A 25,598-nucleotide genomic window follows, 5' to 3' on the forward strand; every position below is an offset into this window, starting at 1 on the left:
GGGAAAGTATTTATTCTCAACAAGTGATGGTACAACTAGCTAGCCATTTGGGGGGAAAACGAAGCCCTATGACAAATCTCACATCAAATAAATTCCAGATATATTAACAATTTAATTTTTTAAGCCCATTTATTAATCTAAATATTTTTAAATGTTGAGGATAGAGAAAGACTTTCTAAAGAACCAAAACCTTAAAAAGAAGAGACCGCCAGATTTAACCATCTCTGATTTTCCTTTGTCAGGGGAGGTGGGAAGACCTTTGAACAAAATTAAAATATAAATTACAACCTGGAAAAAAATAAAACTCTTGGAAATATATGAGGAAAAAAACAAAGCCACTCCAATAAAAGTTAGCAAAGAATTTTAAAAAGCAATTTATAGAACAAAGTTTATGACAAATGGTCAATAAACCTATCACTGAAGAAATATAAATTTAAGACAAGACATCAATTTCTGCCTATTAGTTTGAATATCCAATGTTAAGAATATACAAGTGGGCTTCCCTGGTGGCACAGTGGTTAAGAATCTGCCTGCCAATGCAGGGGACACGGGTTTGAGCCCTGGTCTGGGAAGATCCCACATGCCACGGAGCAACTAAGCCCGTACACCACAACTACTGAACCTGCACTCTAGAGCCCACGAGCCACAATTACTGAGCCCAGGCACATCTACTAAAACCCACATGCTCTAGAGCCCGTGCTCCGCAACAAGAGAAGCTGCCGCAATGAGAAACCCACGCACTGCAACAAAGAGTAGCCCCCGCTCACTACAACTAGAAGACAGCCGCGCGTAGCAAAGATGACCCAACACAGCCAGAAATTAAAAAAAAAAAAAAAAAAAAAAAAAAAAGAATATAGAAGTGGCACTATCCAACTACTGGTAACTGTGTAGTTGGTATAATTCTAGCAACATTTATAAATGTTTAAAAAGCACTCATTGTCACAGCAATTCCACTTTTAATAGCCTATACTGAACATGGATGTTCATCACCGTACTGTTTGAAAACCCATAAAGGTTAAATGTCCAGCCAAAAGGACTGTAATAATATGAAGGTATTAAAACTAAAACTGTAATATAGAGCTGCACTTGTTAATATGGAAAGCAGAACGTGACTTTATGATATGAAATTTCTATAAGTTACCACATACACAGTAGTTCCATTTCTATAAAAATATATACATATGCACACAAGTGGATTAATAAAAAATCTTGGAAGAATATACGTAAAAATATTAATTATCGAATCTAACTGAAGTAAGTACATGGCAAGCAATTAACAAATGTAAATATAAACTGCCAAAAATGGAATATTAATCCTCTAATAAACTAAGAAGCAAGGAACTCTTCAATTACACGGTAAAATTATAGTCAGTCTATTTAAACAAAATAAAAACATATAATAGGAAGGAAAAAAAGTCAAAAATGAAATATGTAACTTGAATCTACATAACATTATACCAAAAAGGAAAAATAAGCTTTTCAAAAGAGCACGTAATGCTCAGCTCAGTTATGCCCTTATTCTGTCCCCAAATCTCCAACCAACTGATGAGTGGCTCAAACCATGACCAGAAGGTCTTTCTGTAAACTTCTTCCTTTAGAAAATAAAATGACGTGTGCTGGCTGACTTGATTGTGGTAATTATTTCACAAAGTATACATATGCCAAGCCATAATGTTGTACACTTTAAGTATGTGCAATTTGTCAATTATACCTAAATTCAGCTTGGGGGAAAAAAAGAAAATGATGGATTACCATGATCATCTGTATATTCAAAGAACATGGGGACGTGAAGTGAGGGAGTGGGGGCAAGACACGGAAAAAAAGATGAAGCCTCAAAGGCATTCTGAAAATCCAAATAATGATTCAAATTTAGCACAAAAAAGCTATCTTCAAGAGAAAATTTCAATTTAAAAAAAGGCATGCGTGCACAGTTTTGTGTATGTCGCACGTGCCATATAGAAAGAGCATTTTAAGGATAATAATAAATTCTTATGAGATCACTGATTAGGATTAAAGTAAGTAATATTTGAAATACGTTTTCAAATAACCATACTTTTCCTCTTTTCTCTTTTTTTTTTTCGGCCACACCGTGTGGCGTGAGGGATCTTAGTTCCTCAACCAGAGATTGAACCCGTGTCCCCTGCCTTGGGAGCAGAGTCTTAACCACTGAGCCACCAGGTAAGTTCTGAAATAACCATACTTTTCTTTAAAAAAAACCATACTATTTTAACTCTCAATCAATACTCACTGTATTCTAGCTTCTTTCTCTTCTTTTTCTCTTTCAATTGTTCTTCCTCCTCCCTGACTCCCTCTTCTCCTTCTTCTCTTTGCTCCTCGCCCAAATTATCGTAAAATACTGGATCACGATGAGCAGTCTTCCTCTGGAAATGCTTAGTTTTGGATCCCCCTTTAACAAGTACAACTTTTCTTTTCAAACAAGTGCAGCCAAACATGCAGTCTGGTCGGCGGCAGTGAGCAGGCTGGCGCTTCTCCAAAGCTAGACTTGAACATACACAACCCAATCGACAGAAGTCATTGTTGCATGGAGGGGCTCGTTTCCTTATGATCGTGTGGATGGGTTTAGTTTTGAGAGATGCCTAAAGTTAAAGTAGAATATTATAAATCTACTAAATCATCCCCTAACAACTTACAGTCATATACTGGTCTGCCTTTTCCAACTCTGAGCACTCAGTACTAACAGTACAAGATTAGTGCAGATTCAAAGGACAAATCATGAATATAAACAACTCTAAGCAGTCTCCCATTCTAATGCATAGCACAGACAAGAAAGAGAGTAAATATTTTAATTCATTATGAGCCAAAATATCAACAAGGATGAACGTATTCTCAATAGAAATCATGCATAATATTCTATAGCAAGGGTTGACAAACTTAAGGCCCATGGGCCAAATCCTAACTAAAGTTTCATTGGAACACAGCCAGGTTCACTGATTTACATAACATCTATGGCATTACAGTAACAGAGCTGAGTAACTGCAACAGAGACTGTATGGCCTGCAAAGCCTAAAATATTTACTATCTGCCCCTTTACATAAATAATTTACTGACCCCTGCTCTATGATAATTAATAAAAAGAGAACATTGTAATACATGCATAAAAGTCTTTAGGAATGATTGATTATAAAGGACACAATCTGTATTTTGTCCCAACATCTGATGATCTTCAGCTCTAGAATTTAGTCACAGAATTTAAAAAATGGAAAGTACAGAAATTTCATGACAAAAAAATTACCCACATGCTGCTGTATCATTTCACATGCACTGAGGCTGCTAACACAGGTGAATCAACAATTAACGAAAATTTCTTAATATAAAATTTTATGAAAGACAAAAACTTTTTCTCTGTAGGTTTATAATTTGGGGGATTTTTCTGGGATTTAATACCATCTAAGCAGAGTTTTTAAAGCTGTTTTAACAAGATCAGTAAATGTACTTGACCACATGCTGGAGAATGAAATTAGGAAAGTTCAGAATGGCCAGCTGCCTTTACACAGGAGAGGGACAATTAAAAGCACAATTGTACAGTCTCCCTCTGCTGGCAGGAGGAATCTACAAATGGTGTCTAGTTGATAAAGAAGAAGAAACGTGGAAGACATTTCCTTAGTTGTCACTCAGGTAACTAAAAGCCCCATCCTCCTGCCAAAAAGCCCCATTCCTATTTCTCCTGACTACCTAATTCTCTCTAGGCGAGACTAATATGCTTCTGGAAAACAACAGATACTTACTTGAGCCGTAAGCAGAGTTGTTAAGGATACATCTGCTCGCTCTTCAGTGATATAGGTCCTTGGTTTTCCTTCCCAAAGTGCACAGTCTTCCAGATCCATTAGCTTCACTTGAGATTTAGACAATCCTGGAGGGCGAGTTCCCTGTTGTTGCTGCTGCTGCTGCTGTTGGTGTGCCTGCCGCAAACTAATCTGCTTTGGAAATGTATTTTCATCTAAAGTTGGCACAACCAAGTTATTCACCCGATTTTCTGAGATGGTGGTTGAAGAATTCTTGGTAACCTTATCTCCTGGAATAGTATGACTATGTTTCTGCTTTGGTGAAACAGGGTATGGTAAAATGGATTTATAAGATGATTTAGTTCGGCCACTGAAAGGTGCCTGTTTGTTTTGAGACTTTGCCTTTCGAGAGACAGAAGGTACAGAATGAGGCTTCAAAGAGTAAGAGGTAGAAGGGGAAATGGTAGATTGCTTCTTCAGTACACTATCAAGTGTTCGAACATAGCTGGTACTCTTGGTGGGAAGCTGGTATACCACAGGAGATGTGGGAGCATTAGAAGAGAAACCCATGCTTGTTTCCATCAGCTTGCCTTCATTTTCCAAGTACTCATCCAGCTTATCACTGCAGAAAGCAGAACGGTTTTTCAATGAACCTTCTGAATTTCCACCTAGAAATAAAGAGACACAGATACTTAAATCCAGGACAGATCTTTATATATATAGAAAAATATACTTAAAAAGGCCAGGAGCAGGGGCTTCCCTGGTGGCGCAGTGGTTAAGAATCCGCCTGCCAATGCAGGGGACATGGGTTTGATCCCTGTTCCGGGAAGATCCCACATCACGGAACAACTAAGCGCATGCGCCACAACCACTGAGCCTGTGCTCTAGAGCCCGCGAGCCACAACTACTGAGCCCACGTGCCACAGCTACTGAAGCCCGCACGCCTAGACCCCATGCTCTGCAACAAGAGAAGCCACCACAGTGAGAAGCCCGCGCATCAGAACGAAGAGCAGCCCCCGCTCCCTGCAACTACAGAAAGCCCACGCACAGCAACGAAGACCCAATGTAGCCAAAATTTAATTAATTAATTAATTAATTTTTTTTAAAAAGGCCAGGAGCATTAATTTATAAGCTACTAAATCTTCCAAACTATCCCTCCTCGGAAGTAAGGAAAAATATAAAATATAAAGCCAATTAAAGACACTGAATGTCATATACTAATTATATTAAAGTCCATTATCTAAAATTATCTTATTACATATATTTAACATTAATTTTGCAAAGTGCTAACAATAGTAATAATTAACACTAAGAGTCGACAACCTCTTATGACCTTAGTATAGAGATGAGACATAAGTAAAAACAAACGCAAAAAATATACTTAAATTTGACCTCAACAGAACACCAAGAGGTTACTTAAGGGATTGGAATACCTGGATTCTGACACAAAACACAAGGGAAGAGGATAAGGGCACCAAAAGAGGAGTATAAAATTTAGTTTTTATGGAACAAGAAAAAGCAAGTTTAGTAGAAAGACAAGCATTACACTATTATAACACTACGAAGATTCAAAGATGAGAAAAACTATATTGGACAAATGGTAAATTTATCTGTCTAGAGTGTAACTGCAAACAAGTGTAATGGGAAAGGAAAAGCACTAAGAAAGGAGACCAATAAGCATACAGTCAAAATTTAAATTTTAGATTAGATTTAGAAGTTTACTTTGAAGTACTACAATGCTCTTGGGAATCACCATACAGCTCTGAAGTACACAGTTCTGAAATAATGCTTGAGAATTATGCTTTTTATAACTGTAGGAACCAAAAGGAAGTGCACTTTGAAAAGGCTGCAAGGATTATTTAAGCCTGCTATGGTTAGTGACTGAACCCCAGGATGGGGACTATGGGACACAGAAAATGAACAAAAACAGCCAAGACAATTATTTTCAGTATATTTTAAAGCATGGAAAGGAGATATAGAAAAATAACCAAGGCTTACTTTTAACAAAAGTCTATGGCCACATGTTTCAGAATGCATTTATAAATTTTTAAAAAGCTGATTACCCTCATTCCTAGATGCAGAAGCACTATGAAACTTTCCCCTCCATCCCTTGATCTTGGTGAAGTCATTAGTCTTCCCTGTCCTAGAAACAAAGGGAAATCCAGCATCTATAAAAGAAAAAGTAAAAAAGATGATCAAAATTCTAGCAAGCCAATATTTAATATCTAATTAGCTACTAAAATTTCATCTAAAATGTATAAATCATCATTAAGACATCACTAGATAAAAGATCTACATTAGAGTACCCTATATGTCTGTAACAATGGTAGCATTTTATTTTTATCACAAATTTGTTTGACTTTACAAACGCTACGCACTCACCAGGTGAGGCAGGGTTGGTTCCTGTAAGGTTCCAGAAAGGAAAGCTAGTGGCTGGAGCCAAAGGCAGCTGTACTCCCAAGTATTTAAGATCAATACTCATTGCTGGATCCACTGAATTCAATTTTAAGCCAACTATAAGAAAAAAGGACCACAAATCATTTTGTTTTTTTTTTAATCTTTGGTTGGGGGGTGGGGTGGGGTGAGGTAGGGGGATAATAGAGATCAAGAAAAAGTGGAGAACAGAAATGATGAAATAAAAATTGAAAGTGACAGATTTTAAGGTGGCCTCATGATCCTCACCTCCTGGGTATTACATATTTGCATATTCCTCCCCTTCCCTTCTTGAGTGTGCATGAGGCCTGTGATTTGCTTCTAACTGATGGAATGTAGCAAAAGGGGCAGGATGTACATACATGATTATGTGTATGTGATAATATAAGAGTAAGTATATCACCCATCCTGCTACAGCTACAAGGATATAAATTCTGCCAACAATCTGAGGGAAACTGGAAGCAGATCCCTCCCCAGTCAAGCCTTTGATGAGGAACCAGGTCTGACATCTTGATTGCAGCCTTGTGAGACCCTAAGAAGAGGACCCAGTTAAGCCATGCCCAAACACCTGACCCATAGAACTTTGAGACAGTAAATGTGTTGTTTTAAGGTACTAAGTTTGTGGTAATTTGTTAAGCAACAATAGATAACTAATACATAAACATAGCAGAATTCAGATCTTTTGTACTTTAACGCTTTGTAGCCGAGAGATTTCCTAGGACCTCTAATACAAACTTGCCGTAGTCTGTGCTTCTGGCCTAATTAAGGCTACTAATTCTTTAGTTATTATTACTGATATTTATGTTTAATGGAGCCTATAAATACTATGGCTTATTTGTAGGTTAAGAGGCAATCTTTTGGGAAAACATTTATTTTACATATCTTTTTTTTTTTTGGTTAACATTTTACATCTAAGATTTGTCTATGTTGACACATTTATCTCTGCATGATTTATTTTCACTGTTGTACACTATTCCAGATTATGAATTACTCCAATTTATTAACCATTCTCCTCTTAATGAGAATTGTTTCCTATTTTAAACTATTACAAACAATGCTGCAGTATAACTGTACATCTTGTACAAGAATGTACATCACACACATGAACATGTATGAAAGCTTCTCTAGTGCATTTAGCTTTTCCTTATGGCATTTACCCAAGAGTGGAATTGCTATGTAATGGGATATGCTGATCTTCAATTTACTGGATACTGTGTTTGACATATATGTGGCTGCCCAAAATATTCTGAGAACCTTTCCTATAGCTATTACTTTTCCACATTATAACCCCCACCTCTTCAAGGAAGAGGTGTTAAAACACAGATGCAGCCATAAAAGGCTTCAATTTAGAAGAGAGCACCATGAGGAAAGGAATACTGTGCAGAATTGTGTTAATGAGAGTGACAGTGTTTGGCCAAGAACTTTTAGAGGTAAGAGTAACCAACATCCTAGCTGTAGTATACTGTGTTCAGTGTCCATATTGAAAATGGTTGTAATTGCCCAATGTTGTGAGATTGCTGGTACGAGCTCTTGAGGAATGTAATTTGGGCATTTTTCCTTTTCTCTGGCTCTCTGTAAGTCATCTGATATTCTTTAATAAATTCGTATTCTATTTCACCTATAGAGTGCATTCTCATGTTTGAGATTAAGAATTCTAACTGACACACCTAGTTATTCTGAATCCTTCTTATGTAATGGCATATAAGAAAACAATGATTACATAACAAACTGGGATAAACATGAGGCTGCTTATGGCTGGAGGCAACCAGTTCTACGGTTATTAATTTCCTTTGGTCTTGCCTGGCCATTCTGAGGAGATCAGTGTCTCAAGAGCATACTTGTCACACAATCATGGATAACCACATGCAACACCGCTCTAGTTGAGAAGCTGTTCACTAGATTGCCAAATTACTCTCCATTTATACTCCCTTCAATAGTGTAAGAGTTCTTGTTGATCCACATCCTCTCCAACATTTTATATCACTGGACTTTTAAAACTGTCCCAATCTTACTGGTATAAATCTATATCCTATTGTTCTTAAATTTGCATTTTTTCTGTTACCAGTGACAATCTTCTCATTTGGATTTCCTTGTTTGTGAATTACTGGCTTCATATTATTGAGCAAGAAAGTATTTAACTTAAATTTTAACAAAACTGAAACCAAAAGGAATTCAAAGCATCAACTACCGTAGTAATAACTACTAAAAGTCATAGGTACAGGTTTCCAATAAAAAGCTTACATAGTACTGGTTTCCTAAAAGATGAAGACACTAGGCAGGTTACAAGCCACAAGTTCTTAAGGCTAATTTGTATATCCTCCACATAAATTAGTTTGTAATTCTAGTTCTTTAAAATAAATATCATTTTATCATGTTTATTTTAATCACATGTGATTAAAATTAACATCAATAAAATATTATTTCCTCATGTTTCAATCACCTGGGGAGAAAATAATATGAGTCATAACAAGTGGTTTCTAATCTTGTCTTTGGGCTAAACTTCTCTTAGCTTCTGCTTCCTCATCAGTGAAATAATACCAATCCAAAAAATAATATCATCAATCCACCACACTGAGTTTCATGTTTTAAGAAGTAACCGTGCCTTCTCTTTGAAATGCTCTGTAATATAGATGATGATAGAGATAAAAGACATTTCCCAGACCTCAAGGAGCTTTTGTGTTATGTTTTCCCAACTGATTCATTAGTAATTATAATAGGATAAAATACTGTAAGAGGTAAAACAAATGATACTTGAAAAACCCAAGGCAATCTGGTATAACTTTACAGAGAGTGTAATTCTTAAATTAGAATAAGTAGGAATTAACTAGGAAAGGCAGAGAGGGAGAGCAGAGTGAAACCAGAAAGCAAAATATTGCAGAAATGCAAGTGAAACAGAATCCTAAACAAAGGATAAACTGAGATACTGTAGTGCCTTGAAAAGAGAAAAGTACTCTATTATTATTATAGACAAAAACTGCCAGAACAGCTGCCTACAGAGAAAGAAGAAAGGAATTAAGTCGTTAAAAATGTACCCATACAGCCAAATAGGTAGACAATCAAATTTAGAGACTGTTTCCCCTACATATCTTCTTGTCTGCATTTACTTATACTTTGAACTGCCACCTTCCCCCCAAAAGTGATACCAAGTGAACCTAAAAACATCAACAAGGGCTTCCCTGGTGGCGCAGTGGTTGAGAGTCCGCCTGCCGATGCAGGGGACACAGTTTCGTGCCCCGGTCCGGGAGGATCCCACATGCCGCGGAGCGGCTGGGCCCGTGAGCCATGGCCACTGAGCCTGTGCGTCCGGAGCCTGTGCTCCGCAACGGGAGAGGCCACAACAGTGAGAGTCCCGGTGAGAGTCCCGCGTACCGGGGAAAAAAACCAAAAAACATCAACAAAAAGACCAAATTTATTTTAAATATACTTACAATTTTTTTAAAGCCCTGAAAGTTGAGAGGTCAATGGCACATGCACACTGCTCAAAGTAATTCCCAATTTAGCTTACGTGCACATCTTGAAATGTTTGCCCTTCAAGAAAATCCTTCCTTGAGTAATAGATATTTGAGACTCAGACTCAGTCGGTTTCATATGAATGATAATAACTTTATTTTGCAAAAATAAGATAGTTAAGTAATTCTTAGTACATCCCCTAAAAAGCATAAAACCCTTTCCACATGATAGTTTAAACTAAATCATACTCCTGAATACTTTTGCCTTCTCACCATATTAGGAGCAACTTCTTAAAGAAATATTATCACACCATTAAAAAAATGACCCATAAAAATAGAAACGAAAACAGATAACCCTCTAGGTTCAGAGCAGAGTCACCTAAGACAATAAACTGTAGCCAAAAATGCCTGCCTCTAGCTAAACCCGCTTAAATAGGAGGTATCCACAAAAATACACTCAGAGGAATGAACACCTATACAACTAGCCAACAATGAAGAGAAAAGTAGACATTTATATAAGAAAAACTCCAGCTAACCATTGATTTAACAGTACAGAGTATTTTTTAAGTAACTAAAGAGGCAGAGTGCTCTGGGAATATTATCATAAAGGAATTTAACATTAAAACTGACAGGAGTCCACACTGATATAAATAAATGATTGGATAAAAATGAGGGAGAAAAGAGAAATCTCTGGTTGCAGAAGAATGCCAAGTAATTTATGCAGATACTCCATCCTCAAGAAAGTGGAGCATAACTTCCCACTCATTAAGTGTGGGCTACACAGTGACTTCCAAAGAGTGCAACATAAAAAGTTGGTGACAAATCATGTTGATAATATGTACCCTTGATAAGGTGAGGTGAGAATGGCACTTTACCTCTGTTGTCTTCCTCCTATAAACATATAATCCCAGTCTAACCATGAGAAAAACATCAAACAAATCCCAACTGAGGGACATTCTACAAAATACCTGACCAGTACTCCTCAAAATTGTCAAGGTAATTAAAAACAAAACAGTCTTGAGAAACTGTCCCAGCCAACAAGATCCTAAGGAGACATAACTACTAAATGTAATGTGATTTCCTAGATGAGATCCTGGAACAAAAAAAATTAACTAAGGAAATTTGAATAAACTAAGGACTTTAGTTAATAATAATATATCAATATTAGTTCACTAATTGTAACAAATGTACTGCCCTAATGTTAGATGTTAATAACAGGAGAAACTGTATGCTGAGTATATGGGAACTCTCTGTACTATGGTCCCAATTTTTCTATAAATCTAAAACTTATCTAAAGCAAAAAATTCACTTAACAATTAACATAGAATTGAGTTGGTAGCAATGAAACAGAAAAGCTTTTACAAAAATACCTTTAAAGATCAAAAACATGATAATTTCAGGTTGATGGACTTAGAAAAGAAACGAATTTTGATGTAGCAAAGTATAGGAGAAAAAATATACTGTGGAAAACAAAATTAAGAATCTTATTTTATTTTAGCAACAACACTATCAACAACAACAATAAGAACATTTTCTCAAGCTTAATCAACATTTCTTCCACAATTTCAAAGCAAGCTGAAAAAGCTTTTCAAGTTTTTCAAGCTTTTTTCATCTCAAAAATGTTTTGGATTTGTAGGTGCTTATTTTATAAAGAATAATGAAACTCTACAGTTGATGGAAAAGCAAAGAAATACGACATTACTGAATTGAAATTTAATAAATTACTTTAAGCATCAGTTTTTAGAAAGGGACCTGGAAGAATATTTTCATTATCTTCAGATACTTGGAGTTGGCACCATCAACTGATGTAGTAACCATCAGTTACTACAAATATTTAGCCAAACTAACTTAATTCTTTTAATATTTTAAGTCTTAAGAAGCAAAGGTTGGGGGATGGGGGAGACATCTGCCAAAGTAAAATAAAGAAAAAAATCCAAACTAGAACTCTACATCATATATTATGAACAGTGACACATGGATTACAGATTTAACTGTTTAAAAAAGTAAAACTATATAAGAATGTAGTTGGGGTTTCCCTGGTGGCGCAGTGGTTGGGAATCCGCCTTCCAATGCAGGGGACGCGGGTTCATGCCCCGGTCCGGGAAGATCCCACATGCCGCGGAGCGCCTGGGCCCGTGGGCCACGGCTGCTGAGCCTGTGCATCTGGAGCTTGTGCGGACGCGGGTCATGCCCCGGTCCGGGAAGATCCCACATGCCGCGGAGCGCCTGGGCCCGTGGGCCACGGCTGCTGAGCCTGTGCATCTGGAGCTTGTGCTCCACAGCGTGAGAGGCCACGACGGTGAGAGGCCCATGCAAAACAAAAAAGAATGTAGTTGAATTAACTTTAACAATGTGAGGATTAATACAAACTTGAACACCAAATGCATAATCTGTATGGCAGGTGAAAACTGATGCCTCACACACTTTTTTGCCCGAAAAACTGTATCAGCTGACACCACTTAAAACTGAAACACGTTACATAAAAATACTGACTTTACCTTTTACAGAATAGGAATTTCTGAAAATACTGAGCCTACATTCCCATTTGACAATCCACTGATGTGACTGCCCCTTTAGAACAGGAACCTATGCTCCAGCCCACCAGAGTCCAACACCATCCCCAAATTCAGGCTAATTTCACTTTATGTTACCTGCTTAGTTTCCATAAGCATTTGACTTTGAACACCCAATACACAAAAAGAAAAAATTACAGATTTGACTAAAATGTCTATAAGGGAAGGAAAAAACTCAAACCTTACCCAAACAGGAAAAAGTAAGCAAACAAACCAGAGCAAAAAGACCAGCAGGGAGCACTGAATATATTTAACTCTAGAACTAAGACTATAAAATAAATGGGGGATTAGGTTGAAAGAATGCAACACAAATGTTAAAATATTTATATATTATCAGAGTACCTAAGGGAAAAAAGGAGAAGTGGGGGGAGAAAGGACAACTTAACTGATAGAGAAAAGAGAATATTATTTAAATAAAATAGCAGAAGTGAAAGCTTACGATAAATGACAGCAAACATTATTACCAGCAAGACTACTATGATGTGACTGTGATTTTCCATTACAATCCACAGTACCCAGTCTTTATCACTTGGATTGAAATTTGCATACTTTAAGATCACACTGTCACACAGTCCCTCATTAAAGCAAAAGTTCAAGTATTACCATTTAATTTAGAAACTGAATGGTTGTTTTATAAATCAATGTTTTGTCTGTTGGCATACAATGCTTAGACTCTCAGGAAAATTGACTAACAGTCAAAAACTCAATAACTACTCCAAGAAGCACACCTAAAATCAAAGGTATAAGGAAAATAAAAATTGGGGCATGGCTTACAGTCATTCATTTACAGTGCAAATTGGGAAGTCAGTAGTTAACTATGATGGCAATAAGGATACTAAATTTTGCCATTTTAAAAAAAAGGATTAAATGATATGATCAAGGCCAAGATAAACTATGGCAACAAAATAGGTAATCATGAAAATTTTAAATTAAATCCCCAGCAAAATACGGAATATATAAAATTTTTACAGCCACACAATGAGACAGATAAGTATTCTTCTCTTTACACAGTTAAATATATTACTAAGTATACCAGAAAAAGTAGGCTCTTCCCCTCCAAAAGCAAAACAAAAAACCTTCAAAAACCCCACAGAAACAAAAGCAACCAAAATTTAAAGTAAATAAAACGGGGTTATAAGAAAGAAAAGAAAAAACACCACTTTCTTATCATGATACGTTTTTTAATGCATAATATATTAGCTTCACAACGATAAGACAGTATCTTCAGAGTTTGAAAGGTTTCTCTTAGGATAAAAAAGACCTAGATGTGTTTTTAAGTTAAGGGAAAGAATCATGGACAGAGAAAAATGCAAGCTGAGAGAGGGGCTGAAAGAAATCAAATCAAGGATGGGGGAAAGGAGGAAAAACAGAAAAAAGAGGGAAAGGAGCAAAGGGAAGAGGGCAGAAAAGACAGGGGAAGGAGAGAACAGAACAAAATTAAAAATTGGCTTGTATATTTTTTAGAGAATTATACCTTCCTGAAGACCAGGATGTATGACCTGCTTGTGCCGCAAGGCCTTCAAATCTTCTATTAATTCCTTTTCCAACTGGGAAATTCTTGCTCTGCAACCTATTCAGAAAGCAATGATAAAATAAGCTACTATATACTACAGAAGAATACACATTGCATCTTTCACTTCTAGAGCCAAACTCCCAGTATCTTCCTCTTTTTTACTATTATATAATACCTGGGTCATTTGTGGCTGATGCCTGAAGACTAGAGGATTCTTCTGTTGTTCCGTCAACTGCATGAATATCTAGAGCTTCCTATATTAAAAAAAAGAAAAAAAAAAGAAAAGGAAAGAAAAAAAGTAGTTCATATCACTTCTAAAGGTTTAAAAGTGAACTAGGAAGATTTTTTTTCATTTTGATACTTTTTGCTATTTTCTAAATGTTTTTTCATTTTGATACTTTTCACTTTAATAATGGGGTGGCAAAAAAATTAAAGATAATATACACAGCTAACTGACTTAAAACTGTATTTATCATAACTTGTATATTTATCCAATTTATCGTATCTTGTATACTGATTTCTTAGAGCCTGTGTAAAGACAGCTTACTCAGCAATTAACAAGGAGGAAGGAAAAGAACAGGCAGAGAGAATTCAACCTCTGTGTAGCTAATTTAGAAAGATTAGGCTTCTACAACAATCTAAAAGAAAAATAGTCTAGTTGAAGAGCTGGAGTAAAATAAACAGGGAAACTATCATTGTGACAGCATAATTAATAAGACTTAATTTTTTGTTCTCCAACGGTATTCTGCTATTGCTGATGAAAATCAGTGGATGGAGTATCCCAAAAGAGTTAAGTAAACTTTTCATGTATTTATGCCTTTTCAAAGTCATAATATAATAATGAAAACTCCACTAAGAGCCAAGGATTTTCAAAATTCCAACTAAACACAATGCAAAAATCGTAATCAAGGGCTTCCCTGGTGGCGCAATGGTTGAGAGTCTGCCTGCCAATGCAGAGGACGCGGGTTCGTGCCCCGGTCTGGGAAGATCCCACATGCCGCGGAGCGGCTGGGCCCGTGAGCCATGGCCACCCAGCCTGCGCGTCCGGAGCCTGTGCTCCGAAACGGGAGAGGCCACACACACACAAAAAAAACAAAAACAAAAATCGTAATAAAAAAACAGACATAATTTTTTAAGTCCATTCAAACAAAATACCTTAAGTGATGCCTGTTAACCCAATATTTTGGAGATACTCCCCTCCCGGTGCACACAACCTCGCATAATGGATGCATTCACAGTAACTATATTCTAAGTTAGTTATCAGCCAGTATACAATTCAATGACGATTATTTGACCTTGGAAAGAATGCTGAAAATGACAATCTTACCTTCGATTCAAAGGAAACAAAGAGAACACCATCTACGTCTTCCAGATCAGGTTTCACATCTGGAAAGGTACTCCCAGGGCCCGTAGGAGTGTTCTTTGTAGAAGTTAAAGATTTTCCTGTGTTTTTAGGTGGCCGCCCTGCCTTAGAGAGTTTCAGTTTTCGTGGCCTTCCTCTTTTTCCAGGGACATTTGGAGGGGCATTCTGATTAGCATTCACAGTCTTGGAGGCCATTGAAATCTTAAGCATAGTTTTCTTTCTGCCCAAGTCTTCTTTTCCTAAAAATGAGTCCCCAACTGAACTCTTTGAACCATCAGGTATTTTTTCTGTGTTAATGCTGTCAGATATATCAGGATATTTCCACTGAGGATCTTTAAGTGAGGGATATTTTTGTACCACTCTGAGATCTGGTGAATGTCTTCTAAGACCATTTTCTGATTCCTTGCCTAAGCAGAAGCCAGTCTCATTAGAATTTTCAATGTACGTAGGCAAATAGTCTAACTCTGTCAACGCAGAAGTTCTATCCTTCCGAGATGTGGAAAGCATGTTATCAGGGAGCTCAGAAATCTTCACTGTGCTTTTGGTGACAGCACAGGGCTCCAGATAGACTACTGGCATCTTTCCAGCGTCTAATTTGAACATTTTAGCTTTAGCAACACCTGATGGGCTATTTGGTAGTAGCCATTTAGAAGAAGGATGGTCAGCTTCTAGTTTATCAGCTTTATTGTGCCTCTTCAACTGTTTCTCTAGTATAGGATCATCATCACTGTTTGAGTACACATCTGTTTCCTCATCTGTCTCTTCCTGTTTCACAGTGACCCCTTCTGGGCACTCACCAAGTTCATATTCATAATCGTCCAGAGGCTCTTCTTTAATGACAACATTGAAGTTTTCATTTGGGTTTAATGGTGATGTTACATGGGAGCCATCTTCAAAATTGTTGCCAATAAGACTGGAGAGACAGGGGAGGGAGAGTTAAAAAGGACAGAACTATCCATAAATAACACTCAGGAGGGGAAAGAAAAAAAAAAGACTGTTGGAAACCAAGTAAAATCACATCAGATTTCAAGAGCCATTCATAAAAAAAAAAACACTGTATAACAAGGTTCGCAAAAACAGTTTATCAACATCACACTTTTACATATTCTGTCAATTTCTCTTGAAAAATATATAAACTAAAGGGTAAAGTTTTAACAAGTAACTCTCATCACTAAATCAAAAAGCAAGATATGTTATAACATGTTTTCTGCTAATGGTATTCTTCAAATGAACTCAATTTTGAAAGTCAGCTTGCACTGATCCAAAATCAGACTCTAGTAAGGTACACACTAATCAACAACTGCAAATAAAAACGAACAAATGCCCATTACAATTAAAAATTAAAATAAACATCAGGAAGGGCCTTCCAAACAGTTCACTGATTTTTTTAATTGAGATAAAATTCATGTAACATAAAACATAACATTTTAACCATTTTAAAATGTACAAGCCAGTAGTTTTTCATTGTAGTCCCAATGTTGGTGCCAGGTGATTTTTCAAATTTAAAATTGCAAAACCCACTTTCAATGTAAAGAATCCACCACTAGTTCTTCCAAAATAAAAGGATAGGGTGGATGAAGGCAAGGACATATAACCTGTCTCGACTTAAGTGTTTATAATTCATCAAAAAACAAAACAAACTTTTTAGTTTCTCATTTCTCCCAATTCATCACTGAAAGCACATAAACTATATACCAATGTATCTTGAGGACAGGTTAGAAATACTAACCCAGTTAAAGTCACTTTATCTGTAAAACTTTCATTTACCCCAAATATGCAAAAGTAACCATTAAATCGATCTGTAGCTACTTGTTCCTTGCAAAACTGACTTAAGATCTTGACCTTACTCAAAAATTCTTCAGTGGAGGACTTCCACTTCCAGTTAGAATACAGAAGTTCACAAAGACCATAACTTCTGCCATAACAATGACAAAACACTAGATAAACTTAAAATCCTATTCTTTCTTTAAAGCCACTGAAGACCTCTGGGTACAAGTAAGTTTAAATGAACTGAATTCCAGAGAGGGACCAGCCTTCTCCAAGTGACCACAGATTGCTATTGCTTTCAACCCTCAGTGGCATTTACATTGCTTGAAGCACAAGTGAAGAGAGAAAAAAGCTGTTATAGGCAAAGAATCTTTGCGGAAACACAGAGAAACCAAACTATTAATGCCTGAGTATGGGCAGACTAGATCTGGAGGACCTCAAAGAGAAGACAAGTCCTTGCTCCCACCAATTATCCTCCAGGGGACTTTTGCAGAATTTCTAGTGATGCAGAAACTTGGCCTGAATCAGAAACTTACATTCTCACAGCACTTAGATCCCAAGGCCCTGTCTGAAAGGAGTTCAATCCTACCCTTAAAACTGAGGTGAGCTGAAATTTACAAATCATCTAGACTGAAGGATAGAGAAAAAGGAAAAGCAAAAGAAGTGTCAGAGACCTATGGCACACATCAGATGATTTAACATACTAGCAGTTGCACCTCCAAAACGGCAGGAGAAAGAAAGGAGAAACATTTGAAGAGAAACTGAACAAAAATATTCCAAAAATGAAATATTTTAATCCACAGATCCAAGAAACTCAGCAAACACCGAGAAGAAAATCATACCTAGGTACATAAAGACCAGACAGCTGAAAAAAGGATCCAGAGAAAAACCTTATAAGCAAGGAAGAAAAAAAGACACATGAGACTACAGGAAAAACTATGAGAACAGACTAACTACTCATTGGAAACACTGTAAAACCGAAGACAATGAATGACACCCATCATAAAGCATTTAAAGAGTCAACATAATGTTCTAAATCTACCAAAAGAAGCCTTCAAAGCTAAAGACATTTTCAGACATCTGAAAGAATTCATACTTCATAAAAAATACTACTTCCTTAGACTGAAACAAGACAAGGATATTAGTTCTCACCACTTTTACTTACAGTAATTATACTAGAGGATCTGCCAAGGTGATCAGGCAATAAAAAGAAACAAAAGACAACCAGATTGAAAAGAAGTTTAAAAAATCTCCATTTGTAGATTACATGATCTTGTATACAGTTGGCCCCCAGTTCTGAGGGAGACTGGTTCCAGAACTCCCCAGAGATACTAAACTCTGTGGATACAGAACTGAAAATCCTAAGAAATCCACTAAATAAACTATTGGAATAAATGAGTTTGGCAAGATTGCAGGATCCAAGATCAACACACAGCAAAATAACTGTAATTCTGCACACTAGGAACAAATGTCAAAAATGAAATTCAGAAGACAACTCTATTTACAACAGCATCAACAAGAATAAAACACTTAACATACGGTAGATAGCTAGTGGGAAGCAGCCGCATAGCACAGGGAGATCAGCTCGGTGCTTTGGGACCACCTGGAGGGGTGGGATAGGGAGGGTGGGAGGGAGGGAGACGCAAGAGGGAAGAAATATGGGAACATATGTATATGTATAACTGATTCACTTTGTTATAAAGCAGAAACTAACACACCATTGTAAAAGCAATTAAACTCAAATAAAGATGTAAAAAAAAACAACAACAAACTGAACCAAAAAATTGTAAGGCTTTTACACAGAAAATTATACAACTGTTGGAAAAAAATTAAAGCCAACCTAAAAAAAAAAAAGAAAAAAAAAAGGGTAAATATTCCACAGTTTCATACTAGAAGACTTAATATAGGTGAGACAGCAATACTCCCCAAAAGTGATCTGCAGAGTCAACACAATCCCTATCAATGCCCCACCTGGGGTTTTTGTAAAAACTGACAAGCTGATCGTACAATTCATATAGAAATGCAAGGGACCCTAAAATAACTCAAAGTATCTTGAAAAATAGAAACAAATGGGGACTCATACTTCCCAATTTCAAAACTTACTACAAAGCTACAGTAATCAGAATAAAGCTAAACATACCAATCAACTGAACAGAATTCAAGGTTCAGTAATACCTGCCCACTTTTATATCAATTGATTTTTTTTCTTTTCTTTTTTTTTTTTTTTAGGCAGTGCCATGCAGCATTTGGGATCCTAGTTCCCTGACCAGGGATCAAACCTGTGCGCCCTGCATTGGGAGCAAGGAGTCTTAACCAATGGACCACCAGGGAAGTCCCTCAATTGATTTTCAATTGAATTCAATTCAAGGGTGCCAAGACAATAAATTCAGTGGGGAAAGAATGAGCTTATGAACACCCACAACTTATTCAATACAAACACTTGCACACAAACGTTCATAGCAACATTATTTCTAATAGTCAAAAAGCAGAAACAACCTTAACGTTTACCAAGTAATAAATGGATAAATAAAATGTAGTATATCTAAACAACAGAATATTATTCAGTAATAAAAGGAATTATGTACAGATACATGCTACAACATGAACCTTGAAAACATTATGCTAAGTAAAGCACAAAAGACCACATACTGTATGATCCCATTTAATGCCCAAAAAAGGCAAATCCAGAGACAAAAGTGAGACTGGTGGTTGCGTATCGGTGGGTGGGGTTGAATACTGGCTGGAGGAAAATGGGGAGTGACTAGTAGAGGACACAGGGTTTCTTTCTGGAGTGCTGAAACGTCCTTAAAATGACTGTGGTCATGACTATACTATTTGGTGAATATATTAAAAATCACTAAACTGAACACTTTTCAAGGGTGAATTATAATTGCATCTCATTTTTTTAAAGTTCTAAAAAAATACTAAAGGAAGTTCTTCAGACTAATAGGAAATGAACTAGTATGAAAATGGATCCAGGGGACTTCCCTAGTAGTCCAGTGGTAAAGAATCTGTCTTCTAACGCAGGAGATGCAGGTTTAATCCCTGGTCTGGGAACGAATATCCCACATGCCTTGGGGCAACTAAGCCCGCGTGCCACAACTACTAAGCTCACACACCTCAACTAGAGAACCCACATGCCACAACTAGAAGAGAGAAAACCCACACACCACAACTAGAGAGAAGCCCGTGCGCCACAACGAAGAGCCCGTGCAGCACAACAAAAGATCCCACAGGCCTCAACGATGATCCCACATGCCACAACTAAGACCCGACACAGCCAAAAATAAATAAATTAAATAAATAAATAAATAAAAAATTTTTTAAAGGGCAAGCTAAGTTTAAAAAAAAAAAGAAAAGAAAATGGACCCAGGAATGAATGAGAAGACCCATGAAAAATAAACATGAGTAAATATAAAAGGCTTTTTCTTACGTTTATTTAAATGACTACTGACAGATTAAAGCAAATAAAATAAAAACATCTGGGGGGGTTTTATAACATATCTAAGGACATGAACAACAAGGACATTAGCTGGTCATGAACTGCTATAATATTAATTTAATTCTACTTGATAAATTAAAAGTGCACATAATTATCTCTAAAGCCACTGCTAAAGAATGAATTGTGTCCCCTCCCAAATTCATACACTGAAGCCCTAACACCCTTGTGACTGTACACGGAGATAGGGTCTTGAAGAAGTAATTAAGGTTAAATGAGGTCATAAAGGTGGGCAGTCTCTCTCTTCTCTATGTGAGGACACAGCTAGAAGGCAGCTGTCTACAACCCAGGGTTCTACAACCCAGGGTAAGACCTCCCAACAAAACTGAACCCTACCAAAAACATTACTTGGACTTTCCAGCCTCCAGAAACGTGAGAAAATAAATTTTTATTAAGTCACCCAGTCTATGATACTTTGCTATGTTGACCTGAGCAGACTAGTACAAACACTTTAAAAGAAAAATTTACAGAGGCACAGCTAAAAAACCAATAGGCCACAAGGATGAAATTTTAAAAATGTAATCTAGGACTTCCCGGGTGGTGCAGTAGTTAAGAATCCGCCTGCCAACACAGGGGACACATGTTCGATCCCTGGTCCAGGAAGATCCCACATGCCGTGGAGCAACTAGACCCACGCGCCACAAATACTGAAGCCCACACACCTAGAGTCCGTGCTCCGCAACAAGAGAAGCCAATGCAATGAGAAGCCCACGCACTACAACAAAGAGTAGCCCCCGCTTACCGCAACTAGAGAAAGCCCATGTACAGCAACAAAGACCCAACGCAGCCAAAAATAAATAAATAAAATAATTAAAAAAAAAGAAAACGTAATCCAAATGAAAACAGGGAAGGATAATGAAAGAACAGATGACAGAAACAGAAAATACCAAGATGAAATACTTTAAGCACAGCCACATCAGTAATAATATTAAATGCACGTGAGCAAAACAGTCCAATTAAAAGTCTAGGGTGGACAAAGAAAAAGGTCCCAACTATAAGCTATTTAAAAGAACCACAGTTTCAATCTAAAGACACAGACAGACTGAAAATAAAAGGAGGGAAAAAGATAAAACCATGCAAAGAGAAAATCAGATGAATGCCAATGTGGCTTAATAATATGACTAAAAGTAGACTTTAAGTACCATCAGAGATAATGAGGGTCATTATAAAAATTTTATGAGCTCAGTTCACCAAAAGGACATAACAATCCTAAATGTATATGTATCTTATTATATAGCTTGAAAATATGTGAAGCAAAAATTTATAGTACTAAAAAGAAAGACAGAAAAATCCACAACTATAGAGGGAGATTTTAAAACACCTTTCTCAGTAACTGATAACCGCCCCCCCCCAAAAAAATCAGTAAGGAGACAGAAGAATTGAACAATGAATTAAACTTACCTGATAATATTTTATAGCATACTACAACCAACAATTGCATAAGTATACTTGAAGTATTAATCAAAACAGACCATATGCTAGACAATACAGCACAGTCATGATGTATTTCTATTTCAAAGGTTTTAAGTCACATGTTCTCTGACAAAAATAGAACGAAACCACAAATTAATAACAATTTCAACACAATATATCACAATTTGTAGAATGCACCTAAAACAGTGCTAAGTGGGATTTTATAGCTTGAAATAAAAGGTCTAAAATAAATTATCTTAGGGATTGATAAACTTTTTGTAAAGGGCTAAGTAGCAAAAATTTTAGGCTTTAAAGTCTGAACAATCTTTACTCAACTCTACCACTGTAACATAAAAGAAGTCACAAGACAATACATAAACAAGTGAGCATAGCTGTGTTCTAACAAATGGACAATGAAATTTGAATTTTATATAATTTTCACATATGAAAAAATATTACTTTTCTTTTATTTGTTTCCCCCCCACCAAACACTTAAAAATATAAAAATCATACTTAGTCTGCAGGCCATAACAACAACAAAAAAGGCAGGCTAGGTATGGTCCACAGGTCTTAATCTGCCAACCCCTGAACTGAAACAGGCAAATTAAAACAAAAGCAAGTGCCAAAACAATCCCGAGGGTAAAAAACAGCTGGAGGAATCAGACTTCCTGTCTTCACACTATACTACAAAGCTACAGTAATCAAGACAATATGGTACTGGCACAAAAACAGAAACATAGATCAATGGAACAAGATAGAAAGCCCAGAGATAAACCCACACACCTATGGTCAACTAATCTATGACAAAGAGGCAAAGATATACAATGGAGAAAAGACAGTCTCTTCAATAAGTGGTGCTGGGAAAACTGGACAGCTACATGTAAAAGAATGAAATTAGAACACTCCTTAACACCATACACAATAATAAACTCAAAATGGATTAAAGACCTAAATGTAAAGCCAGACACTATAAAACTCTTAGAGGAAAACATAGGCAGAACCCTCTATGACATAAATTACAGCAAGATCCTTTTTGACCCACCTCCTAGAAAAAGGGTAATAAAAACAAAAATAAACAAATGGGACCTAATGAAACTTAAAAGCTTTTGCACAGCAAAGGAAACCATAAACAAAATGAAAAGACAATCTCAGAATGGGAGAAAATATTTGCAAACAAAGCAACTGACAAAGGATTAATCTCCAAAATATACAAAAGCAGCTCATGCAGCTCAGTATCAAAAAAACAAACAACCCAATCCAAAAATGGGCAGAAGACCTAAACAGACATTTCTCCAGAGAAGATATACAGATTGCCAACAAACACATGAAAGGATGCTCAACGTCACTAATCATTAGAGAAATGCAAATCAAGACTATAATGAGCTATCACCTCACACCAGTCAGAATGGGCATCATCAGAAAATCTACAAACAACAAATGCTGGAGAGGGTGTGGAGAAAAGGACCCCTCTTGCACTGTTGGTGGGAATCTAAATTGATACAGCCACTATGGAGAACAGTATGGAGGTTCCTTAAAAAACTAAAAACAGAATTACCATATGACCCAGCAATCCCACTACTGGGCATATACCCAGAGAAAAGCATAATTCAAAAAGACACATGCACCCCAATGTTCACTGCAGCACTATTTACAATAACCAGGTCACAGAAGCAACCTAAATGTCCACTGACAGACAAATGGATAAAGAAAATGTGGTACATATATACAATTGAATATTAGTCAGCCATAAAACGGAATGAACGTGGGTCATTTGTAGAGACATGGATGGACCTAAAGACTATCATACAGAGTAAAGTAAGTCAGGAAGAGAAAAACAAATATTGTATATTAATGCATATATGTGGAATCTAGAAAAATGTTTCAGATGAACTAGTTTGCAAGGCAGAAATAGAGATACGGATGCAGAGAACAAACGTATGGACACCAACGGGGAAAAGCAGGGGAGGGGGGATGAATTGGGAGACTGGGATTGACATATACACACTAATATGTATAAAACAGATAATTATTAAGAACCTGCTATATAAAAAAATAAAATAAAATTCAAAAAAAGAAAATCATGAAAGGAAATCAGATCAGTAGTTACCAGTGTCAGGGAGACAGGGGATGAAGGGCAGGGGAAGTGAATGAAGGGGATCAAAAGGTACAAACTTTCAGTTATAAGATAAATAAGTGCTGGGGATACACAAGATGATGACTCTAGCTAACACTACAGCATGGTATATCTGAAAGTTGCTAAGGTAGTAATTCCTAAAAGTTCTCATGAAAAGGAAAAAAAATGGGATTATCTATATGAAAAGATAAATGTTAACTAAATTTATTGTGGCAATTATTTCACAGTACATGTCTGTCAAGTCATTATGTCGTGTAACGAACTTATACAGAGCTGTATATCAATTACATCTCAATAAAAATGAGAACTAAAAGAAAGAAAAAGCAAGCAAAAAGAAGGAAACAATGCTAAGAGGAAAAAATTTAATGAAATAGAGAACAACAGAGAAACTGAATTTATGATTTGAAACCTGCCAGCAAAGAAAACTACATGGCTTCCCTCAAGTCTAGCAAAGACATAATGAAAAAAAAACCTACCTTGCACAAACTCAGAATATACAGGATAATCCAACACTTTACAATTTGTTTTATGAAGAAAGCAAAACCCTGGAACCAAAGTATCAGAAATAAAAATATCCTTCATGAATTCAGATGTAAAAAAACTCAACGAAGTATCAGTAAACTGAATGCAATATTAAAAATGTTATGACAACGAAGTAGTATTTCCCAGGAATGCAAAACTGTTACCACTCTCACTCCCACATAGCCCCCACTCACGGTAAAAAAAAAAAAAAAGAAAGAAAAAAATCAAATTAACTAACCACATTAACAAAATAAAGGGAGAAAAACATCTCAGTGGATACAAAAACAACATTTGATACAATTAAATACTCATTCTTAACCACACTTAGAAATTTAGGACTGGAAGGAAAGTTCTCAGTGTGACCTAAAGCCAACAGCATAATACTCATTAAGAAATACTGAACGATTTTCTCTAAGGTCAGGAGACATGAATGACCATTCTCAAAATTTAGTTTCAACACAGAACTGCAAGTCCAAACAGTGCAGTAAGGTAAGAAAGAGAGAGAATAATAATAAAGACTGTAAAGGGAGAAGTAAAACTAACTTTGTTCACAGACACCATAACTGTGTATGTAGAAAATCCTAAACACTACAAACTAATAAGTGAATTAAATAAGCAAGGTCGTCAAATACAAGATCAAGGTACAAAAATCAACTGTATTTCTATGTACTATGGGAAGTTAGAAGCTTACACTACCAAAGATTATAGTGTCATCAAGACTGTATGGTAGGCTTCCCTGGTGGCACAGTGGTTAAGAATCCACCTACCAATGCAGGGAACACGGGTTTAAGCCCTGGTCCAGGAAGATCCCACATGCTGCGGAGCACATAAGCCCATGGGCCACAAATACTGAGCCTGAGCTCTAGAGCCCACAAGCTACAACTACTGAGCCTGTGTGCCTAGAGCCCGTGCTCTGCAACAAGAGAAGCCACTGTAATGAAAAGCCCACGCACCGCAAGGAAGAATAGCCCCCGCTCGCCACAACTAGAGAAAGCCCACTCACAGCAACGAAGACCCAAGGCAGCAATAAATTAAATAAATAAATAAATAAATAAATAAATAAATAAATAAATAAATGGCTGCATGGTATTGGCAAAAGAATAGACAAAAAAACGGAACAAAAATAGTCCAAAAATAGACCCACCCATATATATATATATATATATATATATATATATATATATATATA

The 25,598-nt window shown here is 36.6% G+C and overlaps 1 protein-coding gene across 1 annotated transcript in view; it reads right to left on the bottom strand.

The window, feature by feature from the left end:
- Nucleotides 1-25,598, bottom strand: part of MGA (MAX dimerization protein MGA) — an 88,735-nt gene that overhangs the window by 43,675 nt on the left and 19,462 nt on the right. The window contains exons 2-8 of the mRNA XM_007460202.1: nt 15,039-15,987; nt 13,887-13,965; nt 13,673-13,768; nt 6,126-6,257; nt 5,807-5,911; nt 3,747-4,411; nt 2,249-2,597 (exon numbers count right to left, since the gene is read on the bottom strand). Coding sequence (XP_007460264.1) covers nt 2,249-2,597; nt 3,747-4,411; nt 5,807-5,911; nt 6,126-6,257; nt 13,673-13,768; nt 13,887-13,965; nt 15,039-15,987 — 2,375 coding nt within the window. The remainder of the gene's footprint in view (nt 1-2,248; nt 2,598-3,746; nt 4,412-5,806; nt 5,912-6,125; nt 6,258-13,672; nt 13,769-13,886; nt 13,966-15,038; nt 15,988-25,598) is intronic.

Source organism: Lipotes vexillifer, unplaced genomic scaffold, assembly GCF_000442215.2.
Source record: "Lipotes vexillifer unplaced genomic scaffold, Lipotes_vexillifer_v1.1 scaffold408, whole genome shotgun sequence".
NCBI lineage: Eukaryota > Metazoa > Chordata > Mammalia > Artiodactyla > Lipotidae > Lipotes > Lipotes vexillifer.